At 37.4% G+C, this 14776-nt stretch overlaps 1 protein-coding gene across 1 annotated transcript; it reads right to left on the bottom strand.

Annotated features, from left to right (window-relative positions):
• Positions 1 to 1050: 1050 nt before the first annotated feature.
• LOC126789069 (probable leucine-rich repeat receptor-like serine/threonine-protein kinase At3g14840) lies at positions 1051 to 10867 on the bottom strand. The gene is made up of 24 exons (XM_050515128.1): positions 10627 to 10867; positions 10337 to 10514; positions 7957 to 8028; positions 7767 to 7835; positions 7417 to 7488; positions 7258 to 7329; positions 7018 to 7089; positions 6801 to 6872; positions 6640 to 6711; positions 6475 to 6546; positions 6080 to 6151; positions 5883 to 5954; positions 4736 to 4804; positions 4572 to 4637; positions 4453 to 4488; positions 4294 to 4331; positions 3796 to 4196; positions 3383 to 3578; positions 2928 to 3095; positions 2587 to 2777; positions 2321 to 2453; positions 2153 to 2218; positions 1802 to 1994; positions 1051 to 1713 (listed from the first exon to the last, which is right to left on the bottom strand). The coding sequence occupies exons 1-24, from the start codon at positions 10736 to 10738 to the stop codon at positions 1215 to 1217; spliced, it is 3063 nt and encodes a 1020-aa protein (XP_050371085.1). The 5' UTR covers positions 10739 to 10867; the 3' UTR covers positions 1051 to 1214.
• Positions 10868 to 14776: the final 3909 nt, after the last annotated feature.

A 14776-nucleotide genomic window follows, 5' to 3' on the forward strand; every position in this document is an offset into this window, starting at 1 on the left:
ATGATCGGTCGAAGTTTGGATGTAAAGAAAGATCCATTTCGCCCACAAGAAGAGGACGAAGAGGTATTAGGAAGTGGTGTCAAGAACATATTTCGATACCTAAAGGGAACCATTGACTTGGGTTTATTCTTTCTTTACAGTAAGACAGCAGGATCCGCAAATAGAATTGCAGTTCCTAAAGAAGATGTCGATGACAAAATTACTATCCCCTACTCTGAAACCCCAAATAATGTTTTGGTTGGTTTCGCTGATGTTGGGTACCTTTCTAACCCACATAAAGGCCGTTCCCAAACTAGTTATGTATTCAATATTGGAAAAACAACGATATCTTGGAGATCAACCAAGCAAACCCTTGTGGCTACCTCTTCGAACCACTCAGAGATTATTGCTCTACATGAGGCGGTTCGTGAGTGTGTATGGCTAAGGTCTATCATTACCCATATTCAAAGAACTAGTTGTTTAAGTTCTACCAGTGAAGAGCCTACGTGCATTTATGAAGATAATGCAGCTTGCATCGAATAGATGAAGCTAGGTTATATCAAGGGTGACAATATGAAACATATATCTCTAAAGTTTTTCTACAATCAGCAACAATAAGCTCTACTCAAGATTCAATTGAACCAAGTTAAATCTGAGGAGAATGTGGCAGATCTTTTTACCAAGTCATTGCCTAAGGTTACGTTTGAGAAACATGTAAAGAATATAGGAATGCAGAACCTTTTAGGAATGCGGAAGCTTTCCGAACTCCCTTGATTAAACTAAGAGTCAGGGGGAGGGGTAGACTTTAGGGGGAGTCTAGATCCACGCATGTCATTAGTGCGTTGTACTCTTTTTCCATTCGACCAAGATTCATTTTGTCCCATTGGGTTTTATTATCTGGAAATGTTTTTTATGAGGCAACAATTTACGACTACTATGTCTTTGACTTGACACAAGAGGGAGTGTTAAAAGAAAACATTATTAGCTTATTAGTGTGTCTTCGTCAAAGTAACTGACGGAGACAATTAGGCAATCAGTATTGATATTTAGTTAATTACGGATCTAAATATGTAACGGATCAATTTGCATTTATTGTCATTAAACTGATTGCTACATTTCCATGTAATATTTTCCCTATATAAAGGGAGTTCGTAATAATACGAGGAGACCAATCTCGTTTCACTTTTACAAAAAGGACTTACAAATAAGAATTTTAGTTACTAAATTGTTTGATTTCATACATCATGTACCAAATTATGTAAGTAATCATACATCAGGTAGCATAGGAGGAATTTACCCATTAGAAATCTTTCAGACTCAATATGGGGCGTCATGTGAATAGAGACACTTGAACAAGTACTGCAAACATCACTCTCATTCCCCTCTGTAACATTTGCTATTTCAAGTGGAACCTCAATTTCCAAACATTCATTCAGCTTCATATACACGACATTGATATCTGGTCTTTCGATAGCTGTTGAGGATACACATTTCATGGCGATTCCTATCGCTTTCAAAATAGAGGAAATGTTGTATGTCCCTCCCTGTATCCTTGAATCCAATATTTTTTCGATTTCTGTTCTCTTAAACATAGGCCTCACCCATTGACATATGTGAATTGGTTCGGGTTCTACATCTCTTATTATTGCTTCTCTGCCGGTGATTAGCTCTAGCAACACAATCCCAAAGCTGTATATGTCACTCTTTTTATTCAGGATTCCTGTGTTATAATATCTGAAATAATGAAATGCAAATAAGAAAAATTGAAGAATGTAAGTTATTTATAAGCAATTGTAGGCTACTTACATATATCTTTACTTACTCAGGATCAAAGTATCCACGAGTTCCTTTGACGTGATCTGTCATAGTATGAGTGGAAGTTTCAGTTGAAAGAAGTTTGGAAATACCAAAATCACATATCTTGGCTTGCATCGTTTCAGTTAACAGTATATTGGAGGTCTTTATATCTCTATGGATTATGGGAGGCTTGCAACCATTATGTAGATAATCCAATCCTGCATATAAATATATGCCATTTAAAACTAAACGATGACGTGTACATCATATTGAAACTGGATAAGGATTTATAAATAACTAAGGAAAATATGTAGAAAGACCAAAGAACAAAACTCTTCTACATATATAACAATCTCATATCTCAGTTAATCTGTACCTTGTGCAGCATCCACGGCGATTTGAAGTCTCTCCTTCCAAGTCAAAAAGCTTCCAGTAGCTACATCTGATCCCAACATTGCACAAATCATTTTATTGAAGCCATATAAGTGATCATCAAGTAATGCAAGCACATCATATCTATAGTTGAAATATTACAAGCACATACCTGAAACTGTTAAATGTTGTAGCAAATTTCCATTGGCAACATATTCAAATACAAGTGCCATGGTCTTTCCATCATTGCAGTAGCCATTGAAGGAAACCACATGTTGATGATTAGCTCTCATCAATAGCTTAATCTGCATTAGCAGTCTGTTATATATGACTCAATTTTATAACACTGTTGATTGTGATTTTGGAACTACAGCTGTACAACCAGTACTTAAGTCTTCTCGAAAGAGTGAGTGGCTTTAAAATTGTTAATTAAAATACCTCATTTTGAAATTCACTCGAGCCTGATGCAGAAATAAGTAACTTAACAGCAACTTGAGTATCATTTTCCAGAATACCATGATAGACTTTTCCAAATCCGCCTGCACCGATTGGCGATGAAAAGTTCTTGGTAATTTTTACAAGCTCCGAGTATGTAAAGCGTCGATTATCCTCTAAGTTCTGTTGGACCCCTACATTAAAGGCAGCGTGATCAATTAATATTGCTCTGGCGTCGTATACATGTACGTTGTGAAGTTTTAAATAACCTGATGCTACTAAGATAGTTTTTGAGGTTAACGGTATGGAAAAACTGACTTTGTCAACTCTTAGTCATTCTTTACCATGATTATTGTGTTCCAAAGTACTTGCCGGACCTATGAAGCCTTTCCACAACAGAATACCCAAAACCAGTAGTATAATGAAGACTCCTCCGGCCACGATTCCAACCACTACACCGACAGATATTCCACCTTCACCTCCTGTTGAGGCCTCTGGCGGGGGTTCAAAGTCTGCCATAATTAAGAAGAAGCTTTAGTATATCGTAAATGTTATTGATGGGAATTGAGATGATTCCTCATTTCCTCAATTTTCAGAGTTCAAGAGGTAAAAGTACAGAACGGTAAAGTAGAATAGTAGATACAGTTCTTTAATTGGCAACAGAAAAGAACACAAGACCAACCTGTAGAGTAGTAATTAATGGAATAGGATGCATGGACTATTTTTCTCTCATGAAACTCTCAGTAATCTACAACTAATTGCAAGGAGAACATCAGAGTTGATGAAATATTAAACTTACTAGGATCAACAGAAATAGCAGAGATAAGCGGACCATAGGTTCCTCTTTGAGGGATGCTAGTGGTTCCTTTCCCAGCCCAAAGTAGACGGATCTCCAAGGTATTACTAGTTACGTTAGCAGTGAACTTTTTCACAACGGCGATACCAAACCCTCCTGCGTCACTAGCAATGTTAAAATCCTTCAGCACAAGTGAACCCTGCAATATAGTACGTAGTTCTATTAGATGACAATTCATTTTCATGTTTACTAAGGCTTCCCCAGTCTTTACTATACTTAATTGCATGTTAACATACAATTTCTACATAACAAGGTCGAGACAATGTTTTATCAATTAAAATCAAAGTAATGTTTGTTTTGACAACATCTGTTAAATATCATGCACTTTAGCTGATATATGTGAATTTATGCCATACCTGGATATAAATATCAAATATACGCCTTCCCAAGCTGCTATATGTTTTGTCATTGGTAAACTTTATCTCGGCAAAATGGAGGTTCACTGTGTAAATTCCATTTCCCAGACAAAACCCATAATAAGTTAACGAAATAGGAGAAAGCCGTGCATTCAAATACAGCTGAGGATTGGTTTTTATGGAGAGTCTAGATGAATTAGTCAAGAAATAGGTATCTGTAGAACTGTCATCGTCAGGGAAGTAACCAGTGTTGCTTATTGCCCAATTCGTACTGCTTTGGTAAAATGATGAAGGCCCAGATCTATCTGTATCTTCTTCATACGTTGCCACCGTAGGCCTTGTGAAGTTTTCACTAAGTTTTACTTCTTCTCCGCCACAATTTATGTGGAGAGAGTACCAAGCTGGGAAAGGAAAGCAAAAGGTGGTCAAGAGCTGTTGAGAATTGAAAAGAAAAGACCATGGACAGTTACAGGCGAGGACATATGGAACCCAACTTACTTTTTGGACATTTTGTGATGTTCAGACATGAAACAGATCTGCAAACAGAGTAATGAAGGATACAAAAAGATGAGCAAGAGAACATGAATAGCCAACCAATAGATCCTTTAAAGTCCACGTAAAACTTTTGTGCATGCTTACAGAATACTGTAAACTTACGAAGTATTGCCCCCTGAAGAGCCGGCAAACAAGTTCCTGTAGTAATTAACATATATTGATAAGCTTGCTTTACAAAACATGAAGAATATATATTGCTTAACAAAGATTGATATACTTACAAGCCTCCTCGTGGTTCACAATCAACAGCCCCTGAGTTAGTAGTAAAGTTGTTATATGAAAGATCACTGCAGAAAAACGCTGATGTAAATTTCTGTTTTCAAACTAAATTAAGGAAGAGTAGGATGAACATTTACTATTATAGCTTTTCAAGAAGTGAATTTACATTTGGTCTGCTGTGAGTACTGTCTGCAAATCAGGCACGGATCCGGTGAGCATATTTCCAGTCAAGAACCTAAGCATAATACATGGAAAAAGAAAAAAAGAATGCAGTATTAATCATATTGAAGAATTTCGTGCATAAGATTTTCTAAATTATTTTACGAATTCTGATTGCCTTAGATCAATATTTTCATCTGAGATCCAAGATGTATAAATTGGCACCAACAATATCATGTAAAGTAAAATGTGCCTCCAAAAAGTTTATGAACTTTTCCAAATGCCTTGACGATTCACCATAAATTTTGGAATTCAAATTTCTGATGAAATTCAACTTGTAGCATCTAGCATGGGAAAATATTTTTGTCTTTTTTGTTAGCATATGTTATGTGATAGATAAGAGGAATGTCGGAAAAATATATGTTTGTGCACGAATCTTATATCCTGTGATGCTTGATATGGGAACTCGGTTCCATTCATGCACATTTCTCATCAGATTCTTGCTTCAACAAAAATATTACGCACAAAATTATATCTCATTTTACTCGGTGACACCCATTAGATCTTACTGTTAAACAACTGTTACACCCCAAAACCTAAAGCGAATGTTTGTGAGCATGGGTAGAGCAGAAAAAGTAATACGACAAAATGCTTGTTACTATTTAAATTTTATCTCTAAAAATAATTGTATCCCTCGTCTTTCAAATTAAACTAGTTACCCTCTAATCTCTCATTTCACAACAATCTAGTTCATTTCATCAAAAAAGGGTAAATTAAATTAATAAAATGACTAAAAGACTCCAATTAAAATTAGTTTTCTTTTTCTCTTTTGTTTTTTTCTTCTCTTCCTTTATTTCTCTATGTTTTTCTCGTTTCGAGAGTTGTTATGGACGAACTTGCATCTATAAGTATCTCACTAGATCCACCACGTCTTCGCCACTCTAAATAAAACTCAATTATTGATATCGTTTTAACTCTCCTAAAAAATCCGCACATCTACGACATTAAAGACAAACGGGGAAATAAGAGGGATTGAGAGAGCGAGAGGTGTGAGAATGTAAAATAAAACCTAAAAATAACCAAAAAAGGAAAGAAATGATTTAACACTCCTTCTCAGAAAAGGAAACAACCAGGATCTGGTATTCACTGCTTACATGTAATCCGCCTTCGCTAGACCAGAAAAGCTGCTTGGAATTTCTCCGGCTAGCTTGTTAAAGCTGAGGTCTCTGCAAAGATTCCATTTAAAGAAAATGTAAACATGATCCTTGTTTTCAGTATAGTAGCATGTATAATAAGACAATTTAAAGAAGACTGAGAAAAAAAGGTATAAAAAAAAAGCCATTATACTAACAAAGTTTTCAAAGTCCTTATAGTCCCAAGGTATTCTGGTAGCTGTCCGGTAATATTGCAATTCCGCAACATCCTGTAACAGAAACACTTAAAACTTGAGTTGGCAAAGACATAGTTTAGCCAGATATGTGTGCCATATGAAAGTCACTACAAAAAAATTGGACAAAGGGCACACATCATGTGTGGCCTTTGCCTTGGTAGCCATTGTAAAAAATACCACAAATTTCATGCAAATATGATAATTTAATTATTATAAAAATCAAATTGCCACATTTGAATGCAAATGTGAGATCTTTTCACAATGGTCACACCACTAAAGGCCATAAATCCATACTTTTGTGACTTTTGCATTTGTTGCATATACACATGTTTTTTTGTAGTGAGTTTGTAACTCACAGTGTCCTCAGTTTAACCAAATTCTGAAGTGAAGGAAATGATGATGCAGGTCCATTCAAGTCAGTAACTCTCCTGCAAGTAACATTTGTCCATGCATGTAAATTATTTACATAATCCTAATCTATTCCGTTCTATTAAACAACAAATTTCAACAAACGTACTAACATGTCAGTTAATTTTTTCAAAAGAGAAATGCCGGAAGGAATTGGCCCTGTCAAGCCACTAGCCTGAATTGCACTGTTATACAAGCATAGTGTAAATTAGTTATTATAAGAAATCTGACAATTAAGTAAAAGTAAACCATGATTAACATAAGAGGTACTCACAGTTTGTTGAGAGCTGTCCAGTTCTGAATAAAATTAGGTATATTTCCGGAAAAGGAATTGTCACTGATCCGACTGCAAACAAAGGGAAGAATAAAAATGATTCAACTAATCCCCAGATGAGAATATGAGATACATAATTACTACAGTTGGTGCTTACGACACCATAGATTAGAGAAAGCAAAAAGAAGGTATGAAAGAAAGAACAAGAAAAGCTTACAAATCCTGTAGTGTACTCAGTCCTGCAAATGTTTCCGGCAACTCCCCAGTAAAGTTGTTTGAGGTAAGAAGCCTACCAATAAAAGTTAAAAGAAATATTAATTCCAAATGAACATCAAACATGCACCCATAAATGATCCAAAAGGGCAGTAAACATGAACATGTGTCTAGGGAACAACTCTACCAGAACAAACAAAAGTCATTTACGATGGTTAAAAGTTCTAATGGGATGGAGTCTTACATTCTTTCTATGTTGGGCAAATTCCCGAGCTTTACGGGAAGAACTCCAGATAAGCTATTGATTTCAAGGACCCTGCATTAACATATGTAAATTTATCCACGAGAATGTTCACACATCAAGTAAGGAGAAAATGACACAGATGTTCTTATCAAGACTCACAAACTTTTGAGGGTTGTAATGTTTGCAAGCTCAACAGGTATAGAACCTGTCAAACGGTTTCCAAGAAGGGAACTGCAACAATTCTTAAATGTTAGAAGCATAATAGTAAATAACATCTAAATATAGAAGGCAAAAAAACTCCATATATAAGATTCAAATATATATCATCTGAATGGTGTGTCATGGGACATCAAGATGTACAAACATGTCATAGATTCTTTGGTTAAGAAAGAAATAGAACACTGAAGCGGCCAACTAACCATTTAGATTTAGAACAATATATATGAGCATGAAATGAAATAACGAGTAATTCATATGCACAGTTGTATACAGAGGGAGAAAAGAAGTACATGTCAACCAGTGGCAGGACACCCCAGTCTGGAGGAATGGTACCATTCAGGTAGTTGCGGGTGAGGTCACTGAGGGCGAAAGAAATAAATAAATGAGTCATTGCCTCATTCCAAACTTAAATCCAGAAATAAATGAGTTCATGTAATCAATCTGACTTAAACTTGCACTGGTGACAGTGCGTATGCATACATTTCTTGGAGATAGGGTAGCCTGCTAAACTCTGGCGGGAGTTTTCCCGGCAAGTTCTGAGCTTTCAAAACTCTGCAGTTGATCAAAATACAGTGTGATATTATATATCTCAATCACTTTATTACAAAGATTACCAACCACTAAAGGAAACACAACCACTAAACTAAGACCAAAACAAATAAAACACTCATGAGTCACCAAACCAGTACGAACATAGTAAGAAAGACAATCCACCATAAAGTTATGCTATCATATCAGCGTAGCTTCAATCATGCAGTTTAACCTTAGTATATTTGTAAATGCACCAGTCCATTCATCCTCTTCAGAGCAAATGTGTCGTTTTCCTGGTGTTTTTTTCTTTTTTGGTAGAACCAATAGAAGTGTGATTCTCAAAAGTCCAAACCCAATTTGCATTAGATCAACTTATCTATGTACACATTCAAGAATCTCCATACAGCTCATGCCGCTTTGTCCGTTTCTGTCAATGCTACAGTACAAAAGTTAACGTTTTTGTTTTCAACACCCTGCAAGTACATGAACAAGACCTCGAAGATCTTATCTTATTATGCATCCTTCTAAATCTTTCACATCGACGACTTTTGATTTTTTATCTTTAACCTAATTCATCATGAAATAGTTTCACTAACGTTGGTCTTATATCATTTTCGCAAAAGCAATAAGAAATAAGAAAACAAATTTATGACAAAAACTCATAGTGTGGGTAATTAGCAGATGTGTAAGATAAAGAGACAGAAAACAACAAACAGGTATACATAAAAATCCAAAAAAATCAAACAACTCCAACCTCACAAGATATACAGTATGAGGAAATTGCACAAGTTTAGTATTTTTCACAAAATCATGACATATGTGTAATATCCCACATCGGCCAACGGAGAAGAAGTGATGTGCCTTATATGTACATGTCCACCTCCATCTAACACGACGCCTTTTAGGGGCTTAATGGTTTCGGAGGGGATTGGAACTCCGAAGTTAAGTTTGCTCAGGTTAGAGCAATTCCAAGATGGGTGAACCACTAGAAAGTTGCTCGTGAGCTCCCATAAACAAAACCGTGAGGGCTATGCTCAAAGCGGACAATATCGTGTTACGGCGGAGCCGGTCCCGGGATGTGACAATTTGGTATCAGAGCCACTCTGCCGTGTGGTGCGAGTGTGCCGACGAGGATGTCGGACTCCTAAGGGGGGGGTGGATTGTAATATCCCATATCGGCCAACGAAGAAGGGATGATGTGCCTTATATGTACATTCCCACCTCCATCTAACACGAGGCCTTTTGAGGGCTTAATGGCTTCAGAGGGGATTGAAACTCTGAAGTTAAGCTTGTTCTTGCTAGAGCAATCCCAGGATGGGTGACCCATTGGGAAGTTGATATGAGCTCCCAGAAACAAAACCGTGAGGGCTATGCCCAAAGCGGACCATATCGTGTTACGACGGAGCCGGTCTCGGGATGCAACAATATGGAAGTATTATTTGTATCGTCTAAAGAGTACGTAGTTTCTTCTTTTATGAATTTATAATCAACGCATAACACAATTTCTCCGAATTAGTGAAAAAATAGCCACCCCCTACTTTGTGAGTTTTTTCGTCAAACTACTTTGTGAGTCTTTGACTCTTTGTAGATTTTCACGGGATTTACCCTAAAGCCATGTTTGGTAAGGCTGATAAGATTAGACTAAGATTTCAAATTGGAGTTGACTAGATTGGATTTGATTGAAATACTAATCAATCTTCCGTTTGGGTAATCATATTAAGAATTTGATAAGATTCATAAAGAAAAGCTTCACTCGTCCTTTCTCTCTGACTCTTCCTCTCATTCTCTTCGATGCCACAACGTCGTTTGCCTTCCTCTTCCCGTCGCGCCGCCATCCGGCCAAACCGGATTGGAGCACCACCGCAAAAGATCTGTTGATTTTTTGTCTATAAATCCAATCCCTGCATGTAGATTTAGGCACAAGATCCTCAAATCGGAATTAGATGTAGTATCTCAATTTTCCATGGATTCCAGCTTCATCCTTGAGCTCCAGCGAGCCATTCCGACCTCTCTTGATAAGTTTGGCCTCCACCTCTCACTCCCTATTCAAGTTTCCCTTTGTTGGGTTGACGCTGCCTCATCTCTGCCGTGACTCCGATTAGCTCAGTTGATGGTGTGAGAAGAAATTTTGTTTTGTTTTGTTTTCATTGAGCTCAAAAATTAAGCACAATGATGATATCGTGGTGGAAAAAATTATATATAACACCTTTTTAACCGGATTTAAACTCAAGGTCTGACATGATAAGATTTTTCTGTTTATTTCATATCTGGGAGTCCAAGATAAACATGTAAGATGTATATGTAGTTGCTCAAGGTAAGTGATACATACATGCTAGTGACGTGGCAGACAGTGGAATTGGGAACTAAGGTACAATTGCAGGTTACGGCATCTTCAGATCCTTCATTCGGGTTCAGTTTAGCCCACCCGTAATCTTGGCCACAGGGATCAGCACTGAAATTCCAGGTCGTCTTCCCCAGAGTCTTTGCTATGTCCTTTAAGGCTTGAACTACGCATAAACAAAATCCACGCAACCATTTACATGGTAGGACTATATATGTATAGTCGACCTGTATGTAATTATTTCATACTAAACGTAAAGAAATTGGTTAGTCAACTACCTTCATCGTTTGGTAATTGAGATACTCCGAAAGCAAGAGTTGCAGAGCAAACTAGCAGGAGAGGCAGAACAAGAAGAAGATTGGTGAAAATTAATGTGTAACTCATTTTCATGATTATGGCAACATTTTTTTCACATTTGTAGGGCTTGATCTCGGTGAGTTGATCAGAGAAGAAAGGGAAAAATGTTGAGAGCTAATTGGAAATGTAGAACGAGTCGGAATTATCAGCTACTGAGCTTTTCTTTAGAAAGAGAAAACTAAATGAGAGGGAAAGGGCGAAAAGTAGACTTGGGTTCGTAGACTTGACCTCGATCGAATTACACAATCAATTGAAAGAAAAGTCCGCGGAAGATATTCTAACTTTCATGCACGCGCATAGTTTAATTTTTTTAAATATGTTAGAATATTGTATAATGTACGTCTTTCTAATGTTTTCGCGTTTGTTCTTTTAACTTTAAAGTAAATCAATCAAAGAAAAACGAAAAAAGATAGAAAAGTTATGTATAGAGGTGGGAAAAATTTATCTCATTATTTATTATATGACAAATTATAAAAATGTATCATCTCCTATCTTAAATTTGAAAAAAATCACCACTTATTTTCCAATTATAAAAAATCATCTCAATTGACTTGAAATTATAAAATAATCAACAAGCATGGAACAAAATTTAAAAAAAAATCAATTTTAAATATTTTTCGTACAGTTTTGCCCTTTTTCATTCTTTTACCTCTTTTCATTCTTCTTCTAATTCTAGTTGTAACTTTGCCGTCTGACTATGGATTTGAGAGTGGTTGGTGCTGTTAGAAAGATCTATCTCCCCTCTTTTATTTGATACCCTACACACTCCAAACCGAACATAGTACAAGGTGCAACAATCCTAGCAAGGGGTTGCCGCTGTCGATGGCAGTGCTCCAAGGAATTTCGGCGAAACTGGAGCTCAAGGTTTCTTAATTCTAGTTATTCTCAGCATTTTGAGCATACTCGTACCAATCTCCTTTAAATTTTAACATAATTTTGCATATTTAGACATTTCTTCTCGGCCTATCACACTCGTTGTCACACTACCTATCACACCCGCAATCACAACTGCTGTCACACCCGATGTCACGTATTTAGACATTTCCTCTCAGCCTATCACACTTGTTGTCAAACTACCTATCACACCCGCTGTCATAAGTGTTGTCAGCCCGCTGTCACAACCGTTGTCACCCCGCTAACACAACTGTTGTTACACTAACTAACTGTCGCACCCGATGTCACACCCACTGTCACTATGTTATGAGAAGAAGAAGAAAAAGAATGACTAGAAATAACCAACATTTGTTTATTGTTATGTGATTTTGAACTTTTCAAATCAACTTAGACGATCCAAATATCGACATTAATATGATGTCACACCACCCACCACACCACCCGTCACACTACATATCACACTATATATCACATTGCCTATCACAATACATGTCACAGCAGAACGTTAGTGTGACTAATAGTGTGATAGGTAGTGTGACAACAATGTTATAAAAAACAAGAAAACTATTATGAGCACCCTTTAATCATCGTCTCTAGATTTAGGAATTTTTTCCGGCGAGCAGCACCGGCAACATCAGTAGCGTCCATCTTCTTCAATTTGGATCTTGATTCGTTTCAAATTCGCAACCAACACAACTCCTCCTCTTCAGCCCCTTGTTTCCAACCAAACTGAAAACTAGCTCCTCCTTCTTCAACCTCTAACATCGTCCCAACGCTGTCAGCGCGTAGCAGCGCCGTTCCTGCACCCCTGACGTCGTCGTCACGCCTCCGACCTTGGCATGTCCCCTCCAATAATTTCCTTGCACTTCCGGCTTGGATGCAACTATAAAGTCAAAGGAAGCAGAGGTAGGATAGAATCTCTGGCGCGGCGCCGTAAGCACAGATCTACCGACGAAGGAGATGTCTGTATCCAAAAAGCTCATCTTGTCCCAACGCCTATGTCGTTGTCCCAGCTCATCTTGTCCCGCGACTCTGTTGTACTTCCCTCCACTCGAGAGCTGTGTTTTTTTTTTTAGAAAAAGAGCTGGGTTGCAGATATGAGTTTCACGGTAGTGGCATATTGTAAATATTATCAAGTTCAGTAGCAACGCTTTAAGACTTTTAGAAATCTGACTTTTTTTATAATTTTGAAATCTTTCTTGATTTTTTTCTCATTTCATGTGTTAAAATGATTTTTTTTATAAGAAGCCTTTGTTATATTGTATATTTTTGGTATACTGTTTTTTTATTCAACAATACAAAGTCTGAAAAAATATGAAAAAATACAATACAACATAAACACATTCCCGCCCATTTTTTAGGGCAACGATAATTGAGAGCGCATGAACAAACAGAGAAACTAGATAAAACCTAGAAAACAAGACATCACCAAGATCTTAATAAGTTCTATGTTGCAAATCGTTGCAATCTACTCAACAGTAACCAGAAATCAAAGCCCTTGTTAGCATCAGCTAACTTATTTTTGAAGAAGAACAAATAGACGCTAAGCCGGAACAGAAGCCTCTGACAAGGTTCCACAGAGTTCACCGTCTCATCCACAGTCTCTTTCATGAGCTGGGCTGGAACAGTAGCCCTATAAGCCCTCTTCTTCCGCTGCCCAAACTGCATATTTTAGTTTGCTGTGACCCAATTACACTTGCCACATTTGCCTCACCTACAACCTTGGGCTTATTCTTCCCACCTGGGGGCCGGCCCTTATTCTGTGGGCTCATCGATAAGAGCCCATCTTGATGAGGGAGACTCAATTCCGCTGAGAACGATAGCTCCAACGGTTGTGTCACCATCGACAACGGTCCCACCAGCCAACTTCTCTTACTCAATGTAACCAACTCCATATCCACATTCCTTTTACCACCACTAACCAGTAATGGCTCTGGAAAAGCCAAAATCTTCTCTGAAACCACAACCTCCGCCGGGATAGACACCACCAACTCCTCATAACGGCGAAACTTCGCCACAAAATCTGCCACCGCCTGTCACGTCCCAAAAAATGGAACAATACAAATTCAGTTTCAAGATGTGATAAACTCCAAAGTTTGTCCAGAAATAGTTATGAGTTAATACATATAACTAAGTGTAGAAAAATGAGTTCAAATGTTCAACTCGTGCAACCCGAACAACATTACCACATGTTTACAACATGATACAAAAGGAATTGGAATCACTAGCTCACTATTCACTAAGTCCAAAAGATAAGCAACAAGAGAAGGTCCTCACTCACTAGCTATCTCCACACCATAGAAATCTCAATTTTGCTGACCCTCACCTGCAAGATCAACCACTACACTATAAAATGGTGCACCGGGTTGTAGCAACAAACTCGGTAAGCTTATAAAACTCGTATGAGTAAATCAAATTTAAACATGCGTACTCATTGATACAAAACCTTAATATTAAACTCAACACCATCACAAAAATTCTACAACATCAGACACATTTTAGGCGAGTAAGAAGTATACAATTACCTCACTCCCTAATACATGCTCGGCATAATGACCAACGTCATTATCTTTAAACACATTTAGACATTAGGACTAGAGCTCTATACACGTACCCACTCACCCGACCAAGGTGTGGGTCACTATGCCTAAAGATCCCCTTTGCCATATAGGAGGGATCTACGATCTCTTACGCCACTTAGGAGAGATCGTAACTATCACATAACCTAGGTCTCATTCGCCACGTAGGAGAGACCCGAACCTATAACTATGACGTTGGTTACCAAACCAACATTTTCACCAAGTCACAAAACCATCCTAACATCATTACTTCCACAATGACAATCATAGATCACTATTAATAAAATAAAATTGATTTACTAACCAAGCCCATTCACGTATATACTACAAGTACTTATAACCATTCCATGGTCGCCTCAACAATATACTTAAACATTTACTTATAGACATAATTATGCATATAAGAATGAACTTAACTCACCAACAATAACACACTTTCGTATGAAAAATCATAGGAGTCATTTTCCTAAAGAAAATCATTTTACTTACCTATGAACCGTTGCCGAACAAGTTCATATGATTTTAAAACAAAAGACATTTACTCCAACAATTCCTCATTAATTAGGACCACAATGAAAAGGTAATTCATGAAAGGTTT

The sequence above is a fragment of the Argentina anserina genome, chromosome 3 (assembly GCF_933775445.1).
Source record: "Argentina anserina chromosome 3, drPotAnse1.1, whole genome shotgun sequence".
Classification (NCBI taxonomy): domain Eukaryota; kingdom Viridiplantae; phylum Streptophyta; class Magnoliopsida; order Rosales; family Rosaceae; genus Argentina; species Argentina anserina.